We start from the raw sequence: 23,079 nt of genomic DNA, 5'->3' as shown, positions 1-23,079 counted from the left end.
TTTTTGTGCACCCTTGTTTGTTTTAGTTTCAATGATGACTCATTAGTTTCACCTGCCTTATGTGTTCGGATCACGCACCTGCTCTAATCAGAGACTATCATTTAAGCCTATTTTTCCAGTTAGTCGTCCTGGCAACATTGCTCTGTACATGTTCTTTTCATGCTCTGCTCATGCTGGTATTATAATAATAATAATAATGGATTAGATTTTATACAGCGCTTTTCTATTCTTGCGATTGCTCTTTTCATGCTTCATGCCATGCAACTTTTGTTTATTCAAGCCACAGTTTAGTGAGTTTTTTAGTTTCATGTCCTAAGTTTTTTGCCTTAGCTTTCGTGTGTGTTAGGCACGCTCGCCTTCGGGTTGTTTTCTGTTTTTGTAGTACTTTGAGTTCAAGATTAAATCATGTTTTTACCTGCACGCCTTGTCCAGAGTAGTCCGTTTGCATCCCGGGAGAACAATCCTCGCAGTAAGCTGCGAAAAACTTTGTTGGAAACACATCTGCTAGCATTAGCTGTAGCGAGCTAACTAGCCCAGTTTTATAGCAGCCCTAAGCGGCCTATAAGCTACGGTGTACCGGTTGAGACGCATAATAGATTTAGCCCTTTAGCTAGTCCTACACCCCAGTCTACCGGGCACCACACCTTAGTCATAGGGGACTCCATCACCCGAAACATAAAGCTTAGCAAACCAGCCACAATTAAGTGTATTCCCGGGGCCAGAGCACCTGATATTGAAGCTAATCTTAGGGAGCTAACTCACAACAGGCCTAGTAAACACGTACGACAGGCTAATCGCACCACTAGTTATGCAAATATAGTTTTACACGTTGGCTCCAATGACACTAGGATGAGACAGTCAGAGATTACAAAGAGAAACATAGCCAGGACTTGTGATCTCGCTAGAAAGATGTCCAGGCATCGAGTAATTGTCTCTGGCCCCCTGCCTGCGAGAGGCAATGATGAGAGTTATAGCAGATTAGTCTCGCTTAACAAGTGGCTGTCTAGCCTCTGTAGACAACAGGGACTAACGTTTATTGATAATTGGCCCTCTTTCTGGGGCAAACCAGGCTTACTGATGAGAGACGGCCTTCACCCTAACCAGGAAGGCGCCATCATCCTGCCTAGAAACATAGACTACTGTTTGAGTCACACTTGACTAACTACACTACAGCAAGCCCGGTCACAGGCAATTACAGAGTCTGCTAGTCCGGGTGAGGAGTCAGTTAAGATAGAACTAGCCAGCGCCAGGCTGGATAATCCCTGCACACATCGCAATTCTCTTAGAATAATACACAACTCACATAATGTTTTTTCTGTTGTGACTGTGTCAGAGGTAGACATGCATTCTACTGAGGTGGCAAATTATGATGCGTTCAGTTTATCACAGCACCAAGCAAACAATCTGAAAATTCCCGTCATATCAATTCCTAGATATGGTCGAAACTATTTAAAGTGCACTACGCATAATAAACGCAACATTATTAATATTGCTACCATGGATAATTTCAACAAAAACTCCTCAAAACAGCCCAATACCTATAATATGGGCTTTTTAAACATAAGATCATTGTGTCCCAAAACTTTATTAGTTAATGAGGTCATTAGAGACAACAATCTTAACGTCACTGGTTTTAGCGAAACCTGGCTCAAACCAGACGATTTTTTTGCGCTAAATGAGGCATCTCCTAACTATACGAATGCACATATTGCCCGTCCCCTTAAAAGGCGTGAGGGGGTCGCACTAATATACAGTGAAAACTTGAACCCTCCCCCTAACCTAAATAATAAATATAAATTGTTTGAGGTGCTTACTATGAGGTCTGTCACACCGCTGCCTCTCGACCTGGCTGTTATCTACCGCCCCCCAGGGCCCTATTCGGACTTTATCAGTGAATTCTCAGAGTTCGTTGCTGATCTAGTGACTCACGCCGACAATATAATCATAATGGGGGACTTTAATATCCATATGAATACCCCATCGGACCCTCAGTGCGTGGCTCTCCAGATTATAATTGATAGCTGTGGTCTTACACAAATAATAAATGAACCCACGCATTGCTACGGTAATACGATAGATCTAGTGCTTGTCAGGGGTGTCACCACCTCCAAAGTTATGATACTCCCGTAATCAACATTAATGCTGCCACAACGATGACTCTTGCTGACCTACTGCCTTCGGTAATGGCACCATTCCCAAATTATGCGGGCTCTATTGATAACCTCACTAACAACTTTGACGACGCCCTGCGCGAAACCATCGATTGTACAGCACCGCTAAAGCTAAAAAGGGCCCCTAAAAGGCGCACCCCATGGTTTACAGAAGAAACTAGAGCTAATAAATGATCATGTAGAAAGTTGGAACGCAAATGGCGCGCGACTAAACTTGAGGTTTTCCATCAAGCATAGAGTGATAGTTTAATAACTTATAAACGCATGCTTACCTTAGCTAAAGCTAAATATTACTCAAATCTCATCCGCCTCAACAAAAACGATCCTAAATTTTTGTTTAGTACAGTAGCATCGCTAACCCAACAAGGGACTCCTCCCAGTGGCTCCACCCACTCAGCAGATGACTTTATGAATTTCTTTAATAGGAAAATTGAACTCATTAGAAAGGAGATTAAAGACAACGCATCCCAGCTACAACTGGGTAATATTAACACAGATACGACTGTATATACGACGGATACTGCCCTCCAAAATAGTCTCTCTCTTTTTGATGAAATAACATTAGAGGAATTATTACGGCATGTAAGTGGGATAAAACAAACAACATGTTTACTTGCCCCCCTCTCTCTTGTGGAGGGGGGGGACACAGGTCCGGTGGCCATGGATGAAGTGCTGGCTGTCCACAGTCGGGACCTGGGGTGGACCGCTCGCCTGTGCATCGGTTGGGGACATCTCTGACTGCTGACCCGTCTCCGCTCGGGATGGTCTCCTGCTGGCCCCACTATGGACTGGACTCTCACTTATGGACTGGACTCTCACTAATATGTTAGATCCACTATGGACTGGACTTTCACGATATTATGTCAGACCCACTCGACATCCATTGCTTTCGGTCTCCCCTAGAGCAGTGTTTTTCAACCTTTTTTGAGCCAAGGCACATTTTTTGCATTGAAAAAATCCGGAGACACACCACCAGCAGAAATCGTTAAAAAACGAAACTCAGTTGACAGTAAAAAGTCGTTGTCGAAATTGGCGGATATGAATTCAAACCATAACCATAACCAACCATGCATCACTACAGCACTTGTCTCAAAGTAGGTGTACTGTCACAACCTTTCACATCCCGCCGTGACTTATTGTGAGTTTTTCTGTGTTTTCCTGTGTGTAGTGTTTTACTTCTTGTCTTGCGCTCCTATTTTGGTGTTGATTGTCATGTCATGTACAAATGTACTTTGTGGACGCCGTCTGCTCCACACGCTGTAAGTCATTGCTGTCGTCCAGCATTCTTCTCATTTAGTTTCGTTCTGCATAGCTTTCCCTAAGCTTCAATACCTTTTCTTAGGGGCACTCACCTTTTGTTTTTTTTTGGTTTAAGCATTAGATACCTTTTTACCTGCACGCTGCTTCCCGTTGTTTCCAACATCTACAAAGCAATTAGCTACCGGCTACCACCTACTGATATGGAAGAGTATTACACGGTTATTCCGCCAAGCTCTAGACAGCACAGACACTCAACAACACATCATTTGCAGACTATAATTACTGGTTTGCAAAAAATATTTTTAACCTAAATAGGTGAAATTAGATAATCTCCCACGGCATACCAGACTGTATCTCACGGCACACTGCGGCACAGTGGTTGAAAAACACTGCCCTAGATACGGTCCTCTCCAAGGTTTCTCATAGTCTTTCACATCGACGTCCTACTGGGGTGAGTTTTCCTTGCCCTTATGTGGACTCTGTACCGCGGATGTCGTTGTGGCTTGTGCAGCCCTTTGAGACACTAGGGATGAGGCTCGAAACCGGTTTTCCCGGTTGTTCGATAAGAAAAGAACCGAGTTCTCGGACTTGAATCCCTTTTTGAGAACCGGTACCCGTTATCGAGACCACTATAGTAAAGAAAAAGAGTTGGTTCTTTATTCGAATCCCTGAGAACGACTCCCATCCCGACAAGAAATGCCCCGTGTGACATCACAATAAGGCTGAAACGACGCGTCGACGTAGTCGACGTCATCGGTTACGTAAATACGTAACCGATAATGACGGTAGTGTGACGTCATTATGCGACGCGTCGACGCACAAAAACGGCGTCGACGCGTCGCATAATGACGTCACACTACCGTCATGGCGAAGCGCAAAGCAGACGATCAAAGAAGACGATGCGAGCGGTGCGAGCGGTGCGAGCGAGGGGGGAAAAGCATGCCAAAAGTGTGGGAGTACTTCAATAAACGGCCTAATAATGTTGTTGTATGCACAGTGTGTCGAGCGTAAATGGCCTATCATAGCAGCACAACGGCTATGAACGAACATTTGAAAAGAAAACCATCAACTAGTCAATCGTCCGCGCGAGCATACGTTGTCATCATTACACAAAAACATGAATGTGTCATTTGTATCTGCTAGGGGTGTAACGGTACGTGTTTTGTATTGAACCGTTTCGGTACGGGGCTTTCGGTTCGGTACGGGGGTGTACCGAACGAGTTTCTAAGCTAAAGTCTTAACAAGCTGCTTTGCTCCGTCTGCCTCTGTCTCAGCACGCAGCATTGTCCCACCCACACAACCATCTGATTGGTACACACGCAGCATTGTCCCACCCACACAACCATCTGATTGGTACACACGCAGCATTGTCCCACCCACACAACCATCTGATTGGTACACACGCAGCATTGTCCCACCCACACAACCATCTGATTGGTACACACGAAGCATTATCAGCCAATCAGCAGTGTGTATTCATAGCGCATGTAGTCAGCGCTTCAGCGTGGAGCAGATAGGTGTTTAGCAAGTGAGCATCAGGCAGCGGACTCTCCCCAAATGATAATAAACACCTCCCAGTCAACTACTACTAAAATCACTATGAGCCCGTTGACCTTCTAGAAACTTAAACTGCAGCTCAGCTCGCTCGAAATCCTGGCTTGAGGTGAAGGCTAATTACCTCTCAGTTCCAGCCACATCGACCCCTTCTGAGCGCCTATTTTCAGCTGCTGGGAATATTATAAACAAGAAAAGAACCAAACATGTACACATGCTAACCTTTCTTCATTACAACTGTTAGACACTCACTGGAATGAGTAGAATTGGTTATTGTGTACTGTGTTGGACTGGATGTTTATTTTGCACATTTTAAAAGCAATATTTAATGTTTACAGTACTCCAGAATATTTAGATTGGCACTTTTTTGTATTGGATGTTTATCTTTATTTTTGCACATTTTAGCAAATAAGCAATACTTTCACTTTTGTTGAAATGTTTACACTGTTGTTACAGAATATTTCGTTTTGCACTTTTTTGTATTGGATGTTTATCTTTATTTTTGCACATTTTAAAGCAAAATAAGCAATACTTTTACTTTTGAAATGCTTATACTATTGCAGAATATTAAGATTTGCACTGGATGTTGACTTTTATATTTGCACATTAAAAAGCAAATAAGCTACTTTTAATTTTGTTAAATGTTAAAAGTTTTAAATGTTTACATTGTTACAGAATATTTAGTCATGTTGTTGTCAATGTTGACTGAGTGGCCATACTTCTTTTTTTTTGTAAATAAAAGCCATGCCTTTTGAAAAAACGGGCCTACATTTATTTTTTCATCTTCATTTTGAATAAAAAAATAATCGGCAAAAGGAAAAAATAATCTATAGATTAATCGAAAAAATAATCTATAGATTAACCGATTAATCGAAAAAATAATCTATAGATTAATCGATAGAAAAATAATCGTTAGCTGCAGCCTTACATCACAAGAAATGACGTCACGTAGCTCAGTCATTTCTCACGGTGGAGTGCAGCGTGCTGCGGTTAGTTCCCGGGACGCAAAACTGACGGCTCCGGACGAAAGCGTGCAGGTAGGAGATGATTTATTTCTCATAAATCATACACATTACAACAGACAGGAACGAAACAAAAGGAAAGCGTGCCGTTCGCACGAGAAGCTAAAGCAAAAACTTACTTAGCACAGGAATACTAGAAGCTAAGGTAACTTAGCACAGGAATCATGCGCTCGAAAACCAGAATGCCAACGTAACTGTTGCAAATGCAAACAATGAAGCCACGACGAGTGACCGGAAAAGGCAGGCTTAAATAGAGTCTCTGATGAGCAACAGGTGCGCGTACAAGGCAGGTGAAAATCATAAGTAACCATGGTGACTAAAACAAACCCCCGAAGGGCACAAAACAACTAAGGAAGTCCAAAACTAACAGAACATAACTAAACAAAACATGATCCGACCACATCATAATAGATAGATAGATAGATAATACTTTATTGATTCCTTCAGGAGAGTTCCCTCAGGAAAATACATGACAGTTTCATATCATTTCACTTTACAGGAGTAGGAAGAAGTAAAGCTTATTTAATCCTACCCCTTTCCCACTTCATACAAATATATACATCATGTACTGACCTTTTTATAATAAAATATCTGTGAATTAGTATATACAACAGTTTTGTAATATGTAATTAATTAATTCAGTCATTATTAATATACTGAGATGAAGAATATCTTATTTTCAATAAGGTTGAAAGTATTTCTCATAATTCTTCTTCTTTGTACTTGGTAAGCACTATTCATTTGAACAACCTCTTAAAGTGGATCATATCAGTACAATGTTTAACTTCTTTACTTAATCCATTCCACCATTTAATTCCACATCATTTTAGCTGTTTGCAATTTTACCAAATCATTGAACTTTAATATTTTTGACTCAATAAATAAAGTGTTTGTATGTTCTCTATATCCAACATTATGTATCAGTCTAATTGATCTTTTTTGTAACACGGTTAACGAATGTAGCGCACATTTGTAGTTATTTCCCCACATTTCTGCACAATAACTCAGATATGGTAATACTGTAGTAGCGAACAGTAGAGAATGTGAAGTGATTTGTTAAACCAAATATTGTGTGTTTTTACGTATACAACAACCTATCTGGAATCGATAAGAGAATCGATAAGGAATCGGTTCGATAAGAGGATTCGATAATAGGCTCAAACTCAATAATTTCTTATCAAACATCATCCCTATGAGACACTTGTGATTTAGGGCTATATAAATAAACATTGATTGATTGATTGACTGAAAACCCCCCCAGTCATGACAGTCTTGTAGGCTAATGCACAGAAGACTACTAGCTAACGGTTAATTTAAACTAATGGTTCAAAAATAGCTGACAGTTTAAATGACAAAAAAAAACAGCGTTGTCAAACAATCACATTAGGTTAATTTGTTAGGTAACAGGTACATGAGTGCTTATAAAGACGTCATTAGACGCCAAAAAAACAACATAAAACGAGTATAAAAACATATTCAGATGCTATATTGCTCATATTAGCTAAACAAATATTGAGATATTCGCGCCTAAATGTACTCCTCTGAGTAGTTCCGTGGTCCAAACACTCACTGACATATTGGTGCGCCAGCCTCTCTCCCAGGCGACAAGACACGACCAAAACTCGGCATGTCGTGTGAGAGGAACATTCCCAGACAGTTTTCACTAAGAATGTGGGAGAAACAATGACGGTTTCCTTACCAAAATGTCGCCACTTGCCCGCCTCGTCTCACGCAGTCGCCGCAGTGACTGGTCTCGTGCCTCCGCGCGTACGCGCCTTGCCCGCTACGTGACGTGAGTGCGCAGAGCGTGCACGCCGACTGCAGGCCCAAACACCTGGTAATGACGTCACAGGCACGCAACTCCCACGCATTGATTGATTGATTGAAACTTTTATTAGTAGATTGCACAGTGAAGTACATATTCCGTACAATTGACCACTAAATGGTAACACCCCAATAAGTTTTTCAACTTGTTAAAGTCGGGGTCCACTTAAATTGATTCATGATACAGATATATACTATCAGATATATACTAACATCATAATACAGTCATCACACAAGATAATCCTCAAAGTATATACATTGAATTATTTACATTATTTACAATCCGGGGTGTGGGATATGAGGGGGGGGAGGGGGTAGGTTTGGTTGGTATGAACACTTCAGTCATCAACAATCAGCATCAACAATTGCATCATCAGAGAAATGGTGCACTGTACGCGTGGTGAATATCAGTGATGTTTATGTGTAGTTTGTCGTCCAATCAGCAAGAATAATCATGTTTCTGCCCTATATTTCATCGGGAAATGTGCAAATTCGGCGAGGAAAAACAGTTCAAGATTCAACTTACTTACTTAGGCCCATTGGCGTTGTTAGGCCTATTTTAGGGGGGCCCAAGCCCCCTAAAATGTTCTTAAGCCCCCCTAAATAATTTGGTGTTAAAAAAAAACAAAAACAAAAACTTTTTTTTTTTTTTTTTTTTTTTTTTACAAATACCTGCCGACATATTCATTATAAAGTGGCCCGAATATGAGTTTAAATAAATAATCATATAACCTGTCATTATTCACTCAGTTTCCCCTCACTTCATAGTGTAAGATAGAGAGCCCCTTTAGTATGTCGGTATCCAATCCATTCCACTTGTTCATATAGAAAATGCCCACATCATTCAAAATCCAGTCCACATTTTCTCTGCGACCTTGATTGCGGACCTTGGACTTGTTCATATAGAAAATGCCCACATCACTCAAAATCCAGTCCGCATTTTCTCTGCGACCTTGCTTGCGGTCCTGCAGGTGTATGAAGCACATTAGCACACAGCACTGCAGAACAAGAACCTTGTGTCTGCAATTGTAAATAATTTAGTTTTTAAGTTTTGTGTTTCTTGTAGAATCTATATAAAGTAATATACATCAGCCTATTGTTAAAATAATGAAAACAACATCATTAAATATATTTGTTTTATTGTATTGTTACATTAATAGCTGTTGTATTATTATAGGATGGCTTGTTAAACATTTCATAGGATTTTCAGAGGGGTGGAAAAACCAAGACATTTAATATAAAATGTAAAATGAATAAATACATAAAAAGAAAAAGAAAAAGAAAAAAAATGGTTAAAAGCCATCGTCATTTAATTTCGTCCCATGCATTTTTTTTACCGTCCCCGGGACGACGGGACTACGTTGATCTCAAGCCCTGGAAGTTACATTTTATTGTTTGCATTATTTGTTTCAGCATTGCACTTTGAAGATGGTCCCTCAGCTCTTTGACAGCTTTGGCTCTTTTTCAGATCAGCAGACTAAGTCTTTCTTATTTACAGTATATATTAACGTTTCTCATTTCTATTCAGATTTCCATATACAGTATATTTAATTTCCTTAACGGCTTGCCATAATATATATATATATATATATATATATAAATATATTATATACAAGCCAAAATATCCCGATCCAGATATTACTTTAATTCAAGTAATTAGGTAATATTTCCAGGGCTTGAATTTACAACCATTTTAGTCACATATGTGCCCAAAATGTAATCTGTGCAACTTCAAAATATTTGGGAACAAACACTTATTGTATTGTGATCGAAAGTCGTGGCATTAGCCTCTATGTTGTGAATGAATAACATAGAGGCTAATGCCATGACTTTCATTGTGTTTCAGTGTATCTTGAAGGATCATGCAAGTAATTGTTTCTTGTTGATGCTGTAAACAAAATGTCACTGTGCAAACCCATGTTTGTTGTTGTACTGAACACAGATTGAAAATAAACCGACTGAAATAATAATAACAATGAATAATTTCTAAGTCTTTGTTAGCCGTTTGTGAAGTTTTGTGCTTGTGAGCTACGTTCGCTCGCATCCTGTGCATCTCCTGGGGGCTAAGCCCCCCCTGTCCTTAAAAGCTAGTGACGCCCCTGCTTAGGCCTTCAAAGGCCTACTGAAATGAAATTGTTTTATTTAAACGGGGATAGCAGATCCATTCTATGTGTCATACTTGATAATTTTGCGATATTGCCATATTTTTGCTGAAAGGATTTAGTATAGAACAACGTCGATAAAGTTCGCAACTTTTGGTCGCTGATAAAAAAAAGCCTTGCCCCTACCGGAAGTAGCGTGACGTTGTCAGTTGTTCACTTCCTCATATTTTCCTATTGTTTTCAACGAGCTAGAGCTATTCGGACCGAGAAAGCGACGATTACCCCATTAATTTGAGCGAGGATGAAAGATTCGTGGATGAGGAACGTTAGAGTGACGGACTAGAAGGCAGTGAAATACATATCTTTTTTCGCTCTGACCGTGACTTAGGTACAAGCTGGCTCATTGGATTCCACACTGTCTCCTTTTTCTATTGTGGATCACGGATTTGTATTTTAAACCACCTCGGATACTATATCCTCTTGAAAATGAGAGTCGAGTACGCGAAATGAACATTCACAGTGACTTTTATCTCCACGACAATACATCGACGAAGCTCTTTAGCATGAGCTAACGTGATAGCATCTGTCTCAAATGCAGATAGAAACCAAATAAATAAATCCCTGACTGGAAGGATAGACAGAAGATCAACAATACTATTAAACCATGGACATGTAACTACACGGTTAATAATTCTCAGCCTGGCAAAGCTTAACAATGCTGTTGCTAACGACGCTAAGGCTAACTTAGCAACTTAGCAACCGGACCTCTCAGAACTATGATAAAAACATTAGCGCTCCGCCTACGCCAGCCAGCCCTCACCTGCGTTCCAGCGATTGACGGCGCGACGAAGGACTTCACCCCAACACAAATGTGGTTGGCGGCTAGCATCGGCTGGCGCGTCTGCTATCCAAGTAAGTCCTTCTTGTTGTGTTGCTGTAGTCCGCCGCTAATACACCGATCCCACCTACAGCTTTCTTGTTTGCAGTCTTCATTGTTCATTAAACAAATTGCAAAAGATTCACCAACACAAATGTCCAGAATACTGTGGAATTTTGCGATGAAAACAGAGCTTTTTGTATTGGATACAATGGGTCCGAATACTTCCGTTTCAACCATTTACGTCACGCACATACGTCATCATACATAGACGTTTTCAGCCGGAAGTTTCGCGGGAAATTTAAAATTGCACTTTATAAGTTAACCCGGCCGTATTGGCATGTGTTGCAATGTTAAGATTTCATCATTGATATATAAACTATCAGACTGCGTGGTCGGTAGTAGTGGGTTTCAGTAGGCCTTTAAATTCCCTAAGGAACATAGGCCATTGATGAAACTCCTCCATCCCCTTCGGTCTTGTGCCCTCCGCTCCAGTTGTTGCCATGACAGCCCTTGCGCCTTCATCTCCTGCTCTGTGGTTCTTCTCCAGGTGGCTCTAGGCCTTCCTCTCTTCCTCTTGCCTTGCGGGTTCCATGTTAGAGCATGTTTTGTGATTGATGTATTGTGTCTACGCAGTGTGTGACCGATCCAGTTCCATTTCCTCCTCCTGATTTGTGTTTCTATTGTGTCTTGTCTAGTGAGGTCCCACAGGTTGGCATTGGAGATGGTGTTAGGCCAGTAGATACAGTACCTAGGAGGCAACGGAGGCAGCGGTTGAAGAATGTCTGTATTTTGTTGAGTATGTTGGCGGTGATCTTCCAGGTTTCTGAACTGTAGAGTAAGGTGGATTTAACGTTTGAGTTGAAGATTTGCAGTTTGGTCTTGAGTGATATGTTTTTTGCTTTCCAGATTTTATATAGGATAGTGAATATGGTCCTTGCTTTTCCAATTCTAGCACTGACATCCTCCTCCGTTCCTCCGTCCACAGCAATAATGCTTCCTAGGTATGTAAAGGTGGCAACCTCGTCTAACTGGTTATGATCCATGTTTATTGGGGAGTTGTTCTTGTTGTTGATACGCATTAACTTAGTTTTTGATGAGTTGATTTTGAGTCCAAGCGAAGCAGCTGTTGTTACCAGTTTGGGTTAAAGTTTTCATTGTATATTAGTGCGACCCCCTCACCCCTTTTAAGGGGACGGGCAATATGTGCATTCGTATAGTTAGGAGGAGATGCCTCATTTAGCACAAAAAAATCGTCTGGTTTGAGCCAGGTTTCGCTAAGACCAATGACGTTAAGATTGTTGTCTCTAATGACCTCATTAACTAATAAAGTTTTGGGACACAATGATCTTATGTTTAAAAAGCCCATATTATAGGTATTGGGCTGTTTTGAGGAGTTTTTGTTGAAATTATCCATGGTAGCAATATTAATAATGTTGCGTTTATTATGCGTAGTGCACTTTAAATAGTTTCGACCATATCTAGGAATTGATATGACGGGAATTTTCAGATTGTTTGCTTGGTGCTGTGATAAACTGAATGCATCATATTTTGACACCTCAGTAGAATGCATGTCTACCTTGTGTTGATTTTGAGTCCAAGTGAAGCAGCTGTTGTTACCAGTTTGCATGATTTCTCCTGCATATGTAGGTGTGTGTGTGCTAGGAGTGCTAAATCATCAGCAAAATCCAGGTCTTCCAACTGCTCGGTCAGGCTCCACTGTTTGCCGGTTCGGTTATTGCTTGTTGTTTGTGTCATGGTCCAGTCTATACAGAGGATGAACAGGAAGGGCGAGAGCATGCATCCCTGCCGCACCCCAGTCAGGACCTCGAAGGGCTCTGACAGGCAGCTTTCATGGAGGACACAGTCCCACTAAGAGCAGACATACGTTACAGGGAGACAAGACGGGACCGCCAACAGATCAGCCACTTACGCCGCTCCTTAAAAAATCTGGGAAAAAGGTGATATTGGGAAAGAGGGGAAGAGTAAAAAATATCAGTCTAAGACTGGGCCCTCGGGAAGGGGTCCAGACTGAGTCCAAGGGAAAAAACCTCATTTACGGTATAGCTTGGTTGGTAGAGTGGCCGTGCCAGCAACTTGAGGGTTCCAGGTTCGATCCCCGCTTCCGCCATCCTGGTCACTGCCGTTGTGTCCTTGGGCAAGACACTTTACCCACCTGCTCCCAGTGCCACCCACACTGGTTTAAATGTCACTTAGATATTGGGTTTCACAATGTAAAGCGCTTTGAGTCACTTGAGAAAAAGCGCTATATAAAATGTAATTCACTTCACTTCACTTCACATTTAGCATAGCACACATAAACATGTTACATATAATCACAACAACTCGCAACAGGGGGGGGGGGGGGGGGGGGGATTTGGGGCCATGGAGGCCAGCCTGCTGCCATAAAGCGCTACTAGCCGTCCATAACCCCGAAGAGGAATTAAGCAGTGGTGGTGAGGGGCGTTGGATGGGGATGGGGAGTGTGTTTGTATATATGCCCATTGTTCTTTGGGTGAAGTGTAAATGTTCATAAGCCCAGAGTCGTTCTGCATGCAATGCAAGCAAAGTTCGATTCCCAGGTGTCGTTGAGGAGGGGAGGGGGGAAGGAGGTCCAAAAGCGTCCATCTTTGAAATTCCTCAGGGGATGATTACAGAACGGCCTGTTCTTGTCTCAAGGCCATTCGGGGGAGTCAAATCGTAGATAAGGACTTTTGGTTTTTTTTCGAACAGGCATTAACAATGACTTGTCTGTTCTATTCGTCCATGCTGGCTCTCATATCCAAACCTTCCTTTACAGCAAGCTTTTCCATGATGTGATCCATTTTGCGATTCAGTTCAGAAATCGCCACAGACTGTGTTCCTACAGCCCGGCCCAATCCGTCCATTGCGACGAACAGCCTTTGGGCTCCTTGAGTGGCTGCCATCGTCTTACGAATTTTACGATACACTAGAGCAATGCCCAGCCCAATCAGATTCCAAATAGGTAGATGTCTTCCACGTCCTCGATGGAAAGGACTGAGAGGCACATGATTCTCCATTTGTCCCAGGAATCTCTCACGTACCCCGCAGCAATGGTTCCATCAGGGCAGCCAGGCTCCCCAGAACCTCTTTTCCTCGTCGAAAAGATTGTGTCAATAGAGTCGAGAGTCCAGCTAATCAATTCCATGTCTGATGATTAGATTTGGAGGACAGCGCAAAGAAAGAGGCTTCCAAAATTTTTTTTTAGACAAGACAAGACAAAAAAGAGAGAGCAAGCAGGAAAAGACGGGAGGAGAAAAAAATGCAACCACTCCAGTACAGTTGGAATTGTACAGGAAAATACATTTATAACACAACCAACGTTCCCTCTAAGGTGCGCGCCTGTGCAATTGCGCACTGCTCAAGCGTCCTCTGCGCACGGCAAATCTATGCCACGCACAAAATCAAATAAAAAAATAAGCGCATAACAATTTTCGACACATGGACACGACAGAGAAAACAGTTTTCGTCATCATCGTTCAAATATTGTAACGTCTGTCGAGACGCTTTGAGGACATGAATTCCATCCATCACTTTACTGAGCAAAACTCTTTATTGTCGGCCATAAACACATCACCAAAACAGTAGTAAAAAAATTATATCTAGCAAAAGTGGTCATTTTCTGCAGTACAAACCAGACCAAAAACAACTTTGTTATATCAACAGCAGCCGCTCGCTCTTTCTCACTTGCGCCAACACATGCACATATGGCACTTAGCCAGTGATGCGTTTACAGCCACACAAAACGTCGGACAACTCCAACACCACACATAAAGCTTCATTCCAGGTCGTTACACTATGATTTACTAATCAAATGTGTGCTTATTAGACGGTGAGCTGACATGAGAAAAAGTGCCTAGAAAATGAATTTCGCTCCCACGTCTAAGCACAACTTGTTCAATGCATTTTTGCATAGATAATACCCTTCTGGACTTTGGGTTAAAAGTTCAGAACATGATACCTAGCCAAATTTTGTCACAAGCCAGAAATGTATATAGAGGTAAATCACAAAAAACGAAAATCTTGTGCTGCAGTTTTGGCTTGTAAAATATGTCTTATTCATTTTGGCAACACAAAATCTTTCTCAAATATCATAAATACATATACCTAACATCTGAAACAAATATTGGTGCCTTAGTATACTCATATGTGAATTTAGATCATGAAATGTAGCAAATTTCTTAAAAAACGATTCAACTGAAGTGATTTGCCCCAGCACAATGAAGCACACACTTATTAAATTTAGCTAAAAGCTTATGTATCATACATTAAAAAAATGTCACAACCTTCTATGTAATCAAAGGTACAAAAGAAGTAACACACCGTGGCCAAAAGTGGCTTAAAATCTAGCAAAATATTACCATGCACCCCAAAACTGGAATAAGGCAAAAATGGACAAGATTAAAATAGATGCAGTAAAGGCCCAAATTGGTATAAAATATGATAAATATTTATTAAAGTAGCAAATTGTTTCACAGCATGTGTCATTTATACCCCCCCCCCCCCCACACACACACACACACACACACACACACAAACACACACAAAAGACCAAAACAAATTTGAAAAAAAAGGTAATACAGACATTATTTAAGCTTTACCGTTAAAATGGCAGTGTGGCATCTCGATAATCAAACATCTTGATAAAGAAACAAAAGTGGCAAATTTTACATGGTGACATGGTGCGTAATTACTCATCAATATCACTTTCATCTGTGTCATCATCCCATGCACCTCTTTCTTCTGTTTCCTTTGAAACATTTCCACAGTTCTGGCAGTGACATAAATCAGTACAAGACATTTTTGCAGACATACATGAACATCTTTCTGTTTCACATTTGCTTGTCTTGCAACCACAGTGGATTACCTGCAGCACACTATCTGGGGCAGGATTTCTAGTCATCCATCTTACTGTTAACTCCCCATCCTCAATGTACCATCCATTGCCAATGGGTGAAGGGGCACACATCATACCAGTCAGGGAATGTCGCATTACTGCTGCTTGGTAGTTTGCCCTTTTGCAGTGTTGGTGGAGGGCATCACTTGTTGGGGGAATGGACAGTTCTGGCAAAGCTGACGATGCCATACAGAATGCTTTGTATCTTGCATTGTTCACGTCTTTGGCAGATGCCTGTCCATACAGGTGGCACACATATTTGCTCAGTGTTTTGAACGTAGACTGGTCAAGGTTAAAACTGCTGCCCAGATTTGAGAACGCAGTCAGGTATTCGTCTTTCTGACAAGCAAGAGAAAATGTCTTCCTTTTGCCCTTGCCATGAAAGGCACTGGTCGAGTCACAACCTGTGAAGGTATGGATGCCAATGAGTGCAGAACAAACACTGTTGCCAAGAGCTGCTGCCACCTTAGCCACGTCTATGATCCTCGTTCTGTTGCCTACTCCCGTGAAAAAATACAAGCTACACTGTAAAGCTCTTTGAAGACTTACAGCAATCACTGCCACATCAGTGTCAGGGCTTTTGATGACAACAGTTTGATGTTCTTGTGCAGCATGCTGTGCATGTAAAAACACCCTAGTGTCACATTCCTCATGGTCACATGTCAGTTCGTGAACAGGCCAGTGGTTCTCAAACTTTTAAATTCCAAGGTCTCCCCTTAACTCTGACAGTGTATAAATGGTCCATTTGGTTATTACAAAGTAACAACACATTCTTTCAATCCTACGCTATGTACTGTAACATTATTACTATAGATTCACACACGTGTGTGTGTGTGTGTGTGTGTGTGTGTGTGTGTGTGTGTGTGTGTGTGTGTGTGTGTGTGTGTGTGTGTGTGTGTGTGTGTGTGTGTGTGTGTGTGTGTGTGTGTGTGTGTCACATACCTGCCGACACGGTTTCTGCTTGTGTGAGTTGATCCCTCTGGCGTTTTCCTCCCACACGAGTGTACTTTTCCACTTTTTGACAAATTATACAGATGGCTGGCAGGACGGGGCCGGCAGAAGCAACGGGCAAACCTGAACGAGATCGAAGTTTCTTTCGGGGAGTTTCAGACGTGCCTGCTGACTGACCTGCGGCTGCAGATGGTTCTCCCACCGCCCGTGCGGTCCTTTTCTCGGCATAAAACAATGCAGATTTATCTGTAAAACGTCGGTAGCATGTTGCGTGAAACCCAGCGTCGTCAGGAATAGCGTCCAAATCTACATCCGAGCAATGTTTATAGATTTCTGCCAGATGCTTGTTCTGGTCTTGCAGACAAAGCCACTGTTTTAAATAGTTTCTGTATGTGTCCCACCGTGTCCGAGTGAAGTGCTGGACGTCCTCATTGTTCACAGATGAAAGATGCATATAGCATCTTTTATTTTCCACTTTACGCACTTTTTTTCTAACTTTTGAGGTCTTTCGTTCCTCTTCACTCTCGGATGTTGTCGTCGCCATAGCAGGTATGTTGTTAGAATAAAGCTGCTACCTGATTGGTCCATGTGACCAAAACCGCGCCACTCCCCACTAGATATCACTGCGTCTCACTGAAAAATAGTACCGGCTTTCAACACCGATTACACAAAATGGGCTAGGTGTCAATTTCCGAACTTTTGGTATCTTACTTACTACCAGTAAATCTATTTTATGAAGTAAAAATGATGTTGTGCCGTTGGTGTGGGAGCGCAACTGAACGATATGAGCCTTGACCACAGGCACTATATTCTAGTGTCATTTATTAGGAATCTTAATTGATAAATATTAATCATGAAATGGGGTTAGTATATTAAAGGCCTACTGAAACCCACTACTACCGACCACGCAGTCTGATAGTTTATATATCAATGATGAAATCTTAACATTGCAACACATGCCAATATGGCCGGGTTAACTTATAAAGTGACATTTAAAATTTCCCGGGAAATATCCAGCTGAAACGTCGCGGTATGATGACGTATGCGCGTGACGAAGTCAGTTTAACGGAAGTTATGGTGCCCCGTAGAATCCTATACAAAAAGCTCTGTTTTCATTTCATAATTCCACAGTATTCTGGACATCTTTTGCAATTTGTTTAATGAACAATGAAGGCTGCAAAGAAGACAGTTGTAGGTGGGATCGGTGTATTAGCAGCGGACTACAGCAACACAACCAGGAGGACTTTGTTGGAGAGCAGACGCGCTAGCCGGCGACCTCACCTTGACTTCCTACGTCTCCGGGCTGCCAAACGCATCGGGTGAAGTCCTTCGTCCTTTCGCCGATCGCTGGAACGCAGGTGAGCACGGGTGTTGATGAGCAGATGAGGGCTGGCTGGCGTAGGTGGAGAGCTAATGTTTTTAGCATAGCTCTGTGCGGTCCGGTTGCTAAATTGCTAAGTTAGCTTCAATGGCATCGTTAGCACAGCATTGTTAAGCTTCGCCAGCCTGGAAAGGATTAACCGTGTATTTACATGTCCACGGTGTAATAGCATTGTTGATTTTCTATCTATCCTTCCAGTCAGGGCTTTATTTTTTTTGTTTCTATATGCAGTTAAAGCACGATGCTATCACGTTAGCTCGTAGCTAAAGCATTTCGCCGATGTATTGTCGTGGAGATAAAAGGAACTGAATGTCCATTTCGCGTTCTCGACTCTCATTTTCAAGAGGATATAGTATCCAAAGTGGTTTAAAATACAAATCCGTGATCCACAATAGAAAAAGGAGAAAGTGTGGAATCCAATGAGTCAGCTTGTACCTAAGTTACGGTCAGAGCGAAAAAAAAATATGTATTTCACTGCATTCTAGTCCGTCACTCTAACGTTCCTCGTCCACAAATCTTTCATCCTCGCTCAAATTAATGGGGTAATCGTCCGAATCGCTCTAGCTGCGTTGAAAACGATAGGAAAATATGAGGGAGTGAACAACTGACAACGTCACGCTACTTCCGGTAGGGGCAAGGTTTTTTTTTTATCAGAGACCAAAAGTTGCAAACTTTATCAACGTTGTTCTATACTAAATCCTTTCAGCAAAAATATGGCAATATCGCAAAATGATCAAGTATGACACATAGAATGGATCTGCTATTCCCGTTTAAATTAAAAAAAATAATTTCAGTAGGCCTTTAAATCAATACTAATAAAAATATATTTTTTACAAACCGGAAGTTGCAGGAGTGTACACATGATCCCCTGCTTACATCTCATTGTGCAACATGTGAATGTTTTAATGGGAACTAAATGCAATGTCTGAAAGGGGTACAAACTATTTCCAAAGCAGGACCTCCACCCAGACAAACAATACAAGTACACAGTTCATGAAAAACAATATTTGTTGTTATTGTCATTGTAAGTGGGCCTAAACACTTATATTACAAATGGAAATGACTGCTGTCATTTGATTATAATAATAAGAGAATGTTGTCTGTCTATCTGTGTTGGCCCTGCGATGAGGTGGGGACTTGTCCAGGGTGTACCCCGCCTTCCGCCCCAATGCGGCTGAGATAGGCTCCAGCACCCCCCGCGACCCTGAAAGGGACAAGCAGTAGAAAATGGATGGATGGATGGAGATTGATCTTGTAATTTAGTCAGGTTTGGGACAGGTGTGCTGCTGGTGTGGCCACAGTGTGCACGTCTGATGTTGCTCACATGGGTGTTACATACGACAAGGGGAATGAGACGGCACGACAACAGGAGGTCTAGCTCAACGGGTTTTATTTGAGCTTGATGATTACGTAGGGTGTGTATGCTACTATGTGTGTGTATGCAGGGCTATGTGTGGAAGTTAACCAAATATAAGTTACCAGCGGTTGTTGTAAGTGCGTGTTGGTTGTGGCAGCAAACAAGTCCAGAATGGGCGAAGCAAAAGAGGCTTGGGATCCAAGCGAGGGGTCGAAGGTCGAGGAAGGCAGTCAGAGTCCAGGGGGAAGATCGGCAGGTGAGGCCCACAGCTCACTGCGGAGACACGGAGGTACTGTGGGAACAGGAGATGACAAGGACAAATAAGGACTAGGCACGAGGGAGACAAAGTGAGCAAAAGAGAGAGACACAGGTGAGGAGCCAGAGACGTGAAGCTTACTGAATCAGAGCTACGTTCCGGCGTGGAGTAGTCAGCGGAGTGAGCCTTTATGCTGCTGCCTCTCGTCAAGACCAGGTGTGTTGATTGAGGATTGCCTCCAGCTGTGGAGGCGTGTCCTGCGGTGCTTGCAGCAGAGCCTCTAAGTGCTGCTGCTGAGGAGGGAGAAGCAGACTGGGCGTGCGCCGTAACAATGGGCTCCACTGAATGCTCAGGGACTTTTTGCGTTTGCTCACACACATGAACAATTAGAGGGAACATTGAACACAACTATGTTGTCGTCGTCACACGGTCGTTTGAAGCATGGCATTGAGGTTCAAATCTGCAGCCGTTGAACTTCTGGAAAACCCCTGTTGAAAAGCATCCAGAATGGGTGGCCTAAACCTCCTGGAACATTCTAACTGGGTCAGGACCTGTGACTTGAAGTCAGGCAGCAGGATTTACAGATGATGTCATTCAAGAGTGGTTAGGTACTCCTGTCATTTCTACCTGTCAATCATCCATCACTGAACACCTAACTCAGTGTAACTTTACAGCAGTTGGATTCCATGTTTGATTAAAACAAATCTGATTTTAAAATAGTGTGTGTGCGTGCGTGTGTGTGTGTGTGTGTGTGTGTGTGTGTGTGTGTGTGTGTGTGCGCGCAGGTGTGTGCGTGTTCTTGTATTTCTACCCTTCTTGAGACATCAACAAGGAAAAGTACCTTCCATATGAGGTGAACAAGTTAGGACCGAAATCACAATATGAGAATAACGGGAACAGTTTATCATAATCTTTCTGTTTCTATAACGTTTTCTCGTGAAATTATTACTTTTTTATGTTAAATTATTACTTTTTAATGTAAAATGGTGACATTTGTCATTAAGTTCGGACTTTCATCGCAATATTGCCATTTTTTTTTGTTGTTCTTGTAAAATAGTGACATTTTTTGAGTAAAATTCAGATTATTATAATGTTGCCCAAATTTTACAGTTTTCTTATAAAATTGTGACTTTTGTCGAGTAAAATTACGACTCTTTTAATAAAACTGCCAACATTCTAAGTAGAGATGTCCGATAATATCGGCCTGCCGATATTATCGGCCGATAAATGCTTTAGAATGTAATATCGGAAATTATCGGTATCGTTTTTTTTATTATCGGTATCGTTTTGTTTTTTTTAAATTAAATTAACATAAAAAACACAAGATACACTTACAATTAGTGCACCAACCCAAAAAACCTCCCTCCCCATTCACACAAAAGGGTTGTTTCTTTCTGTTATTAATATTCTGGTTCCTACACTATGTATCAATATATATCAATACAGTCTGCAAGGGATACAGTCCGTAAGCACACATGATTGTGCGTGCTGCTGCTCCACTAATAGTACTAACCTTTAACAGTTAATTTTACTCATTTTCATTAATTACTAGTTTCTATGTAAATGTTTTTATATTGTTTTACTTTCTTTTTTATTCAAGAAAATGTTTTTAATTTAGTTATCTTATTTTATTTTATTAATTTAAAAAAAAAGGACCTTATCTTCACCATACCTGGTTGTCCAAATTAGGCATAATAATGTGTTAATTCCACGACTGTATATATCGGTATCGGTTGATATCGGTATCGGTAATTAAGAGTTGGACAATATCGGAATATCGGCAAAAAAGCCATTATCGGACATCCCTAATTCTAAGCTTTTCTTGTAAAATTGCGACTGTTATTGAGTAAAATTCCAACTTTTATCATAATATTACACAAATGTTAATTTTTTTCTTGTAAAATGTTGCCTTGCGTTGAGTAAAATGACGACTTTTATTATATTACTGCCAAAATTCTAAGTTTTTCTTGTGAAATTGTGACCTTTTTCTTGTGAAATTCCAACTCATTTTTCACAAGCTTTTTTATATTTGCATAGTATGTATATATTATTAATGTTGTAAATACAAATCTAATATATTTAGAAAGGGTGGTCCTAAAGAGGTAGGCATTTTTCGACGGTCTCAAGAAGGTAAGAAATACAGGAATATCTGTGTGTGTGTGTGTTCTTGTATTTTTGCCCTTCTTGACACATCAACAAGGAAAAGTAGCTCCCATATGAGGAGGTGTGAACAGGTGATGACATAAATCATGATCCCAATAACATTGCATGTAATAGAGGATGTCTCATTTGCACCCCTGCTGGTGAAATCTATAAAAATGAGGGTGGTCCCAAAAAGGAGGGATTTTTCCAATTGACTGTGTGTCGCTTTTAAAAGTGCTCCCCCTCTGGCCAACATGTGAAATAACAAGTGTGTATAAGAAATTTAAATGCGCTCCTTTTGGCCAAATTTAATAAAAAATAAATAAATAAATATGTATATAAAGACATACTGTAATAACTTGAAGTAAATAATGAAGATTAAAAAACAATTACAAACAAAAAATTAACAAAAATTCTTCTTTTCACAATGTGTCGACTTCTTTCTTATAAAATTAGGAACAATTTCTCATTCTTTCTGTTTCTGTAATATTGCAATATTGTCTCGTAAAATTATTACCTTTTTATGTAAAATTATTACTTTTTAATGCAAAATGGTGACATTATTCATATAAAATTCTGACATCACAATATTGCCCAAAAAATTTCTTGTTCACGTAAAATAGTGACATTTTTTGAGTAAAATGATGACCTCTGTCATAATTTTGACAAGTAAAATTCTGATTATTATTGTAATATTGCCCCAAAAATTTAGTTTTCTTATAAAATTGTGACTTTTGCCAAGTAAAATTACAACTCTTTTCATAAAATTGCCAACATTTTATACTTTTATTGTAAAATCGCGACGGTTATTGAGTAAAATTCTAACTTTGATCACAATATTGCACAAATGTTCAGTTTCTCTTGTAAAATTTTGACTAGCGTTGAGTAAAATTACGACTTTTATAATAATACTGCCAAAATTCCAAGATTTTCTTGTGAAATTGTGACCTTTTTCTTGTGGAATTCCAACTAATTTTTTACAACAAGCTTTTTTTATAATTGCGTAGTATGTATATATTATTAATGTTGTAAATACACATCTTTATACATCTAGAAAGGGTGGTCCTAAAGAGGTAGGCATTTTTCTCAGGTCTCAAAAAGGTAACAAATACAAGAATGTGTGTGTGTGTGTGTGTTGTACATCATCTCTCTGCAGTTTTCTTCCTCTGCAGTGGAGGCTGTTATGTAAAAGGTAATGAAAAGAGGAGGCGGGGGGAAACTCCACCGCAACACAAAAGGGGCCTCAATCAATATGCACACACAC

The 23,079-nt window shown here is 40.8% G+C and overlaps 1 protein-coding gene across 1 annotated transcript in view; it reads right to left on the bottom strand.

The window, feature by feature from the left end:
* Positions 1 to 17,111, bottom strand: part of gdpd4a (glycerophosphodiester phosphodiesterase domain containing 4a) — a 57,376-nt gene extending 40,265 nt beyond the window's left edge. Inside the window, exons 1-3 of the mRNA XM_062061879.1 lie at positions 17,081 to 17,111; positions 16,857 to 17,033; positions 16,671 to 16,802 (exon numbers count right to left, since the gene is read on the bottom strand). Of these exons, the coding sequence (XP_061917863.1) occupies positions 16,671 to 16,802; positions 16,857 to 17,033; positions 17,081 to 17,111 (340 nt within the window). The remainder of the gene's footprint in view (positions 1 to 16,670; positions 16,803 to 16,856; positions 17,034 to 17,080) is intronic.
* Positions 17,112 to 23,079: the final 5,968 nt, after the last annotated feature.

The sequence above is a fragment of the Entelurus aequoreus genome, linkage group LG10, assembly GCF_033978785.1.
Source record: "Entelurus aequoreus isolate RoL-2023_Sb linkage group LG10, RoL_Eaeq_v1.1, whole genome shotgun sequence".
Taxonomy (NCBI): Eukaryota; Metazoa; Chordata; class Actinopteri; order Syngnathiformes; family Syngnathidae; genus Entelurus; species Entelurus aequoreus.
The sequence above is the reverse complement of the archived record's forward strand: the minus strand, read 5'-3'. Positions and strand labels throughout refer to the sequence as shown.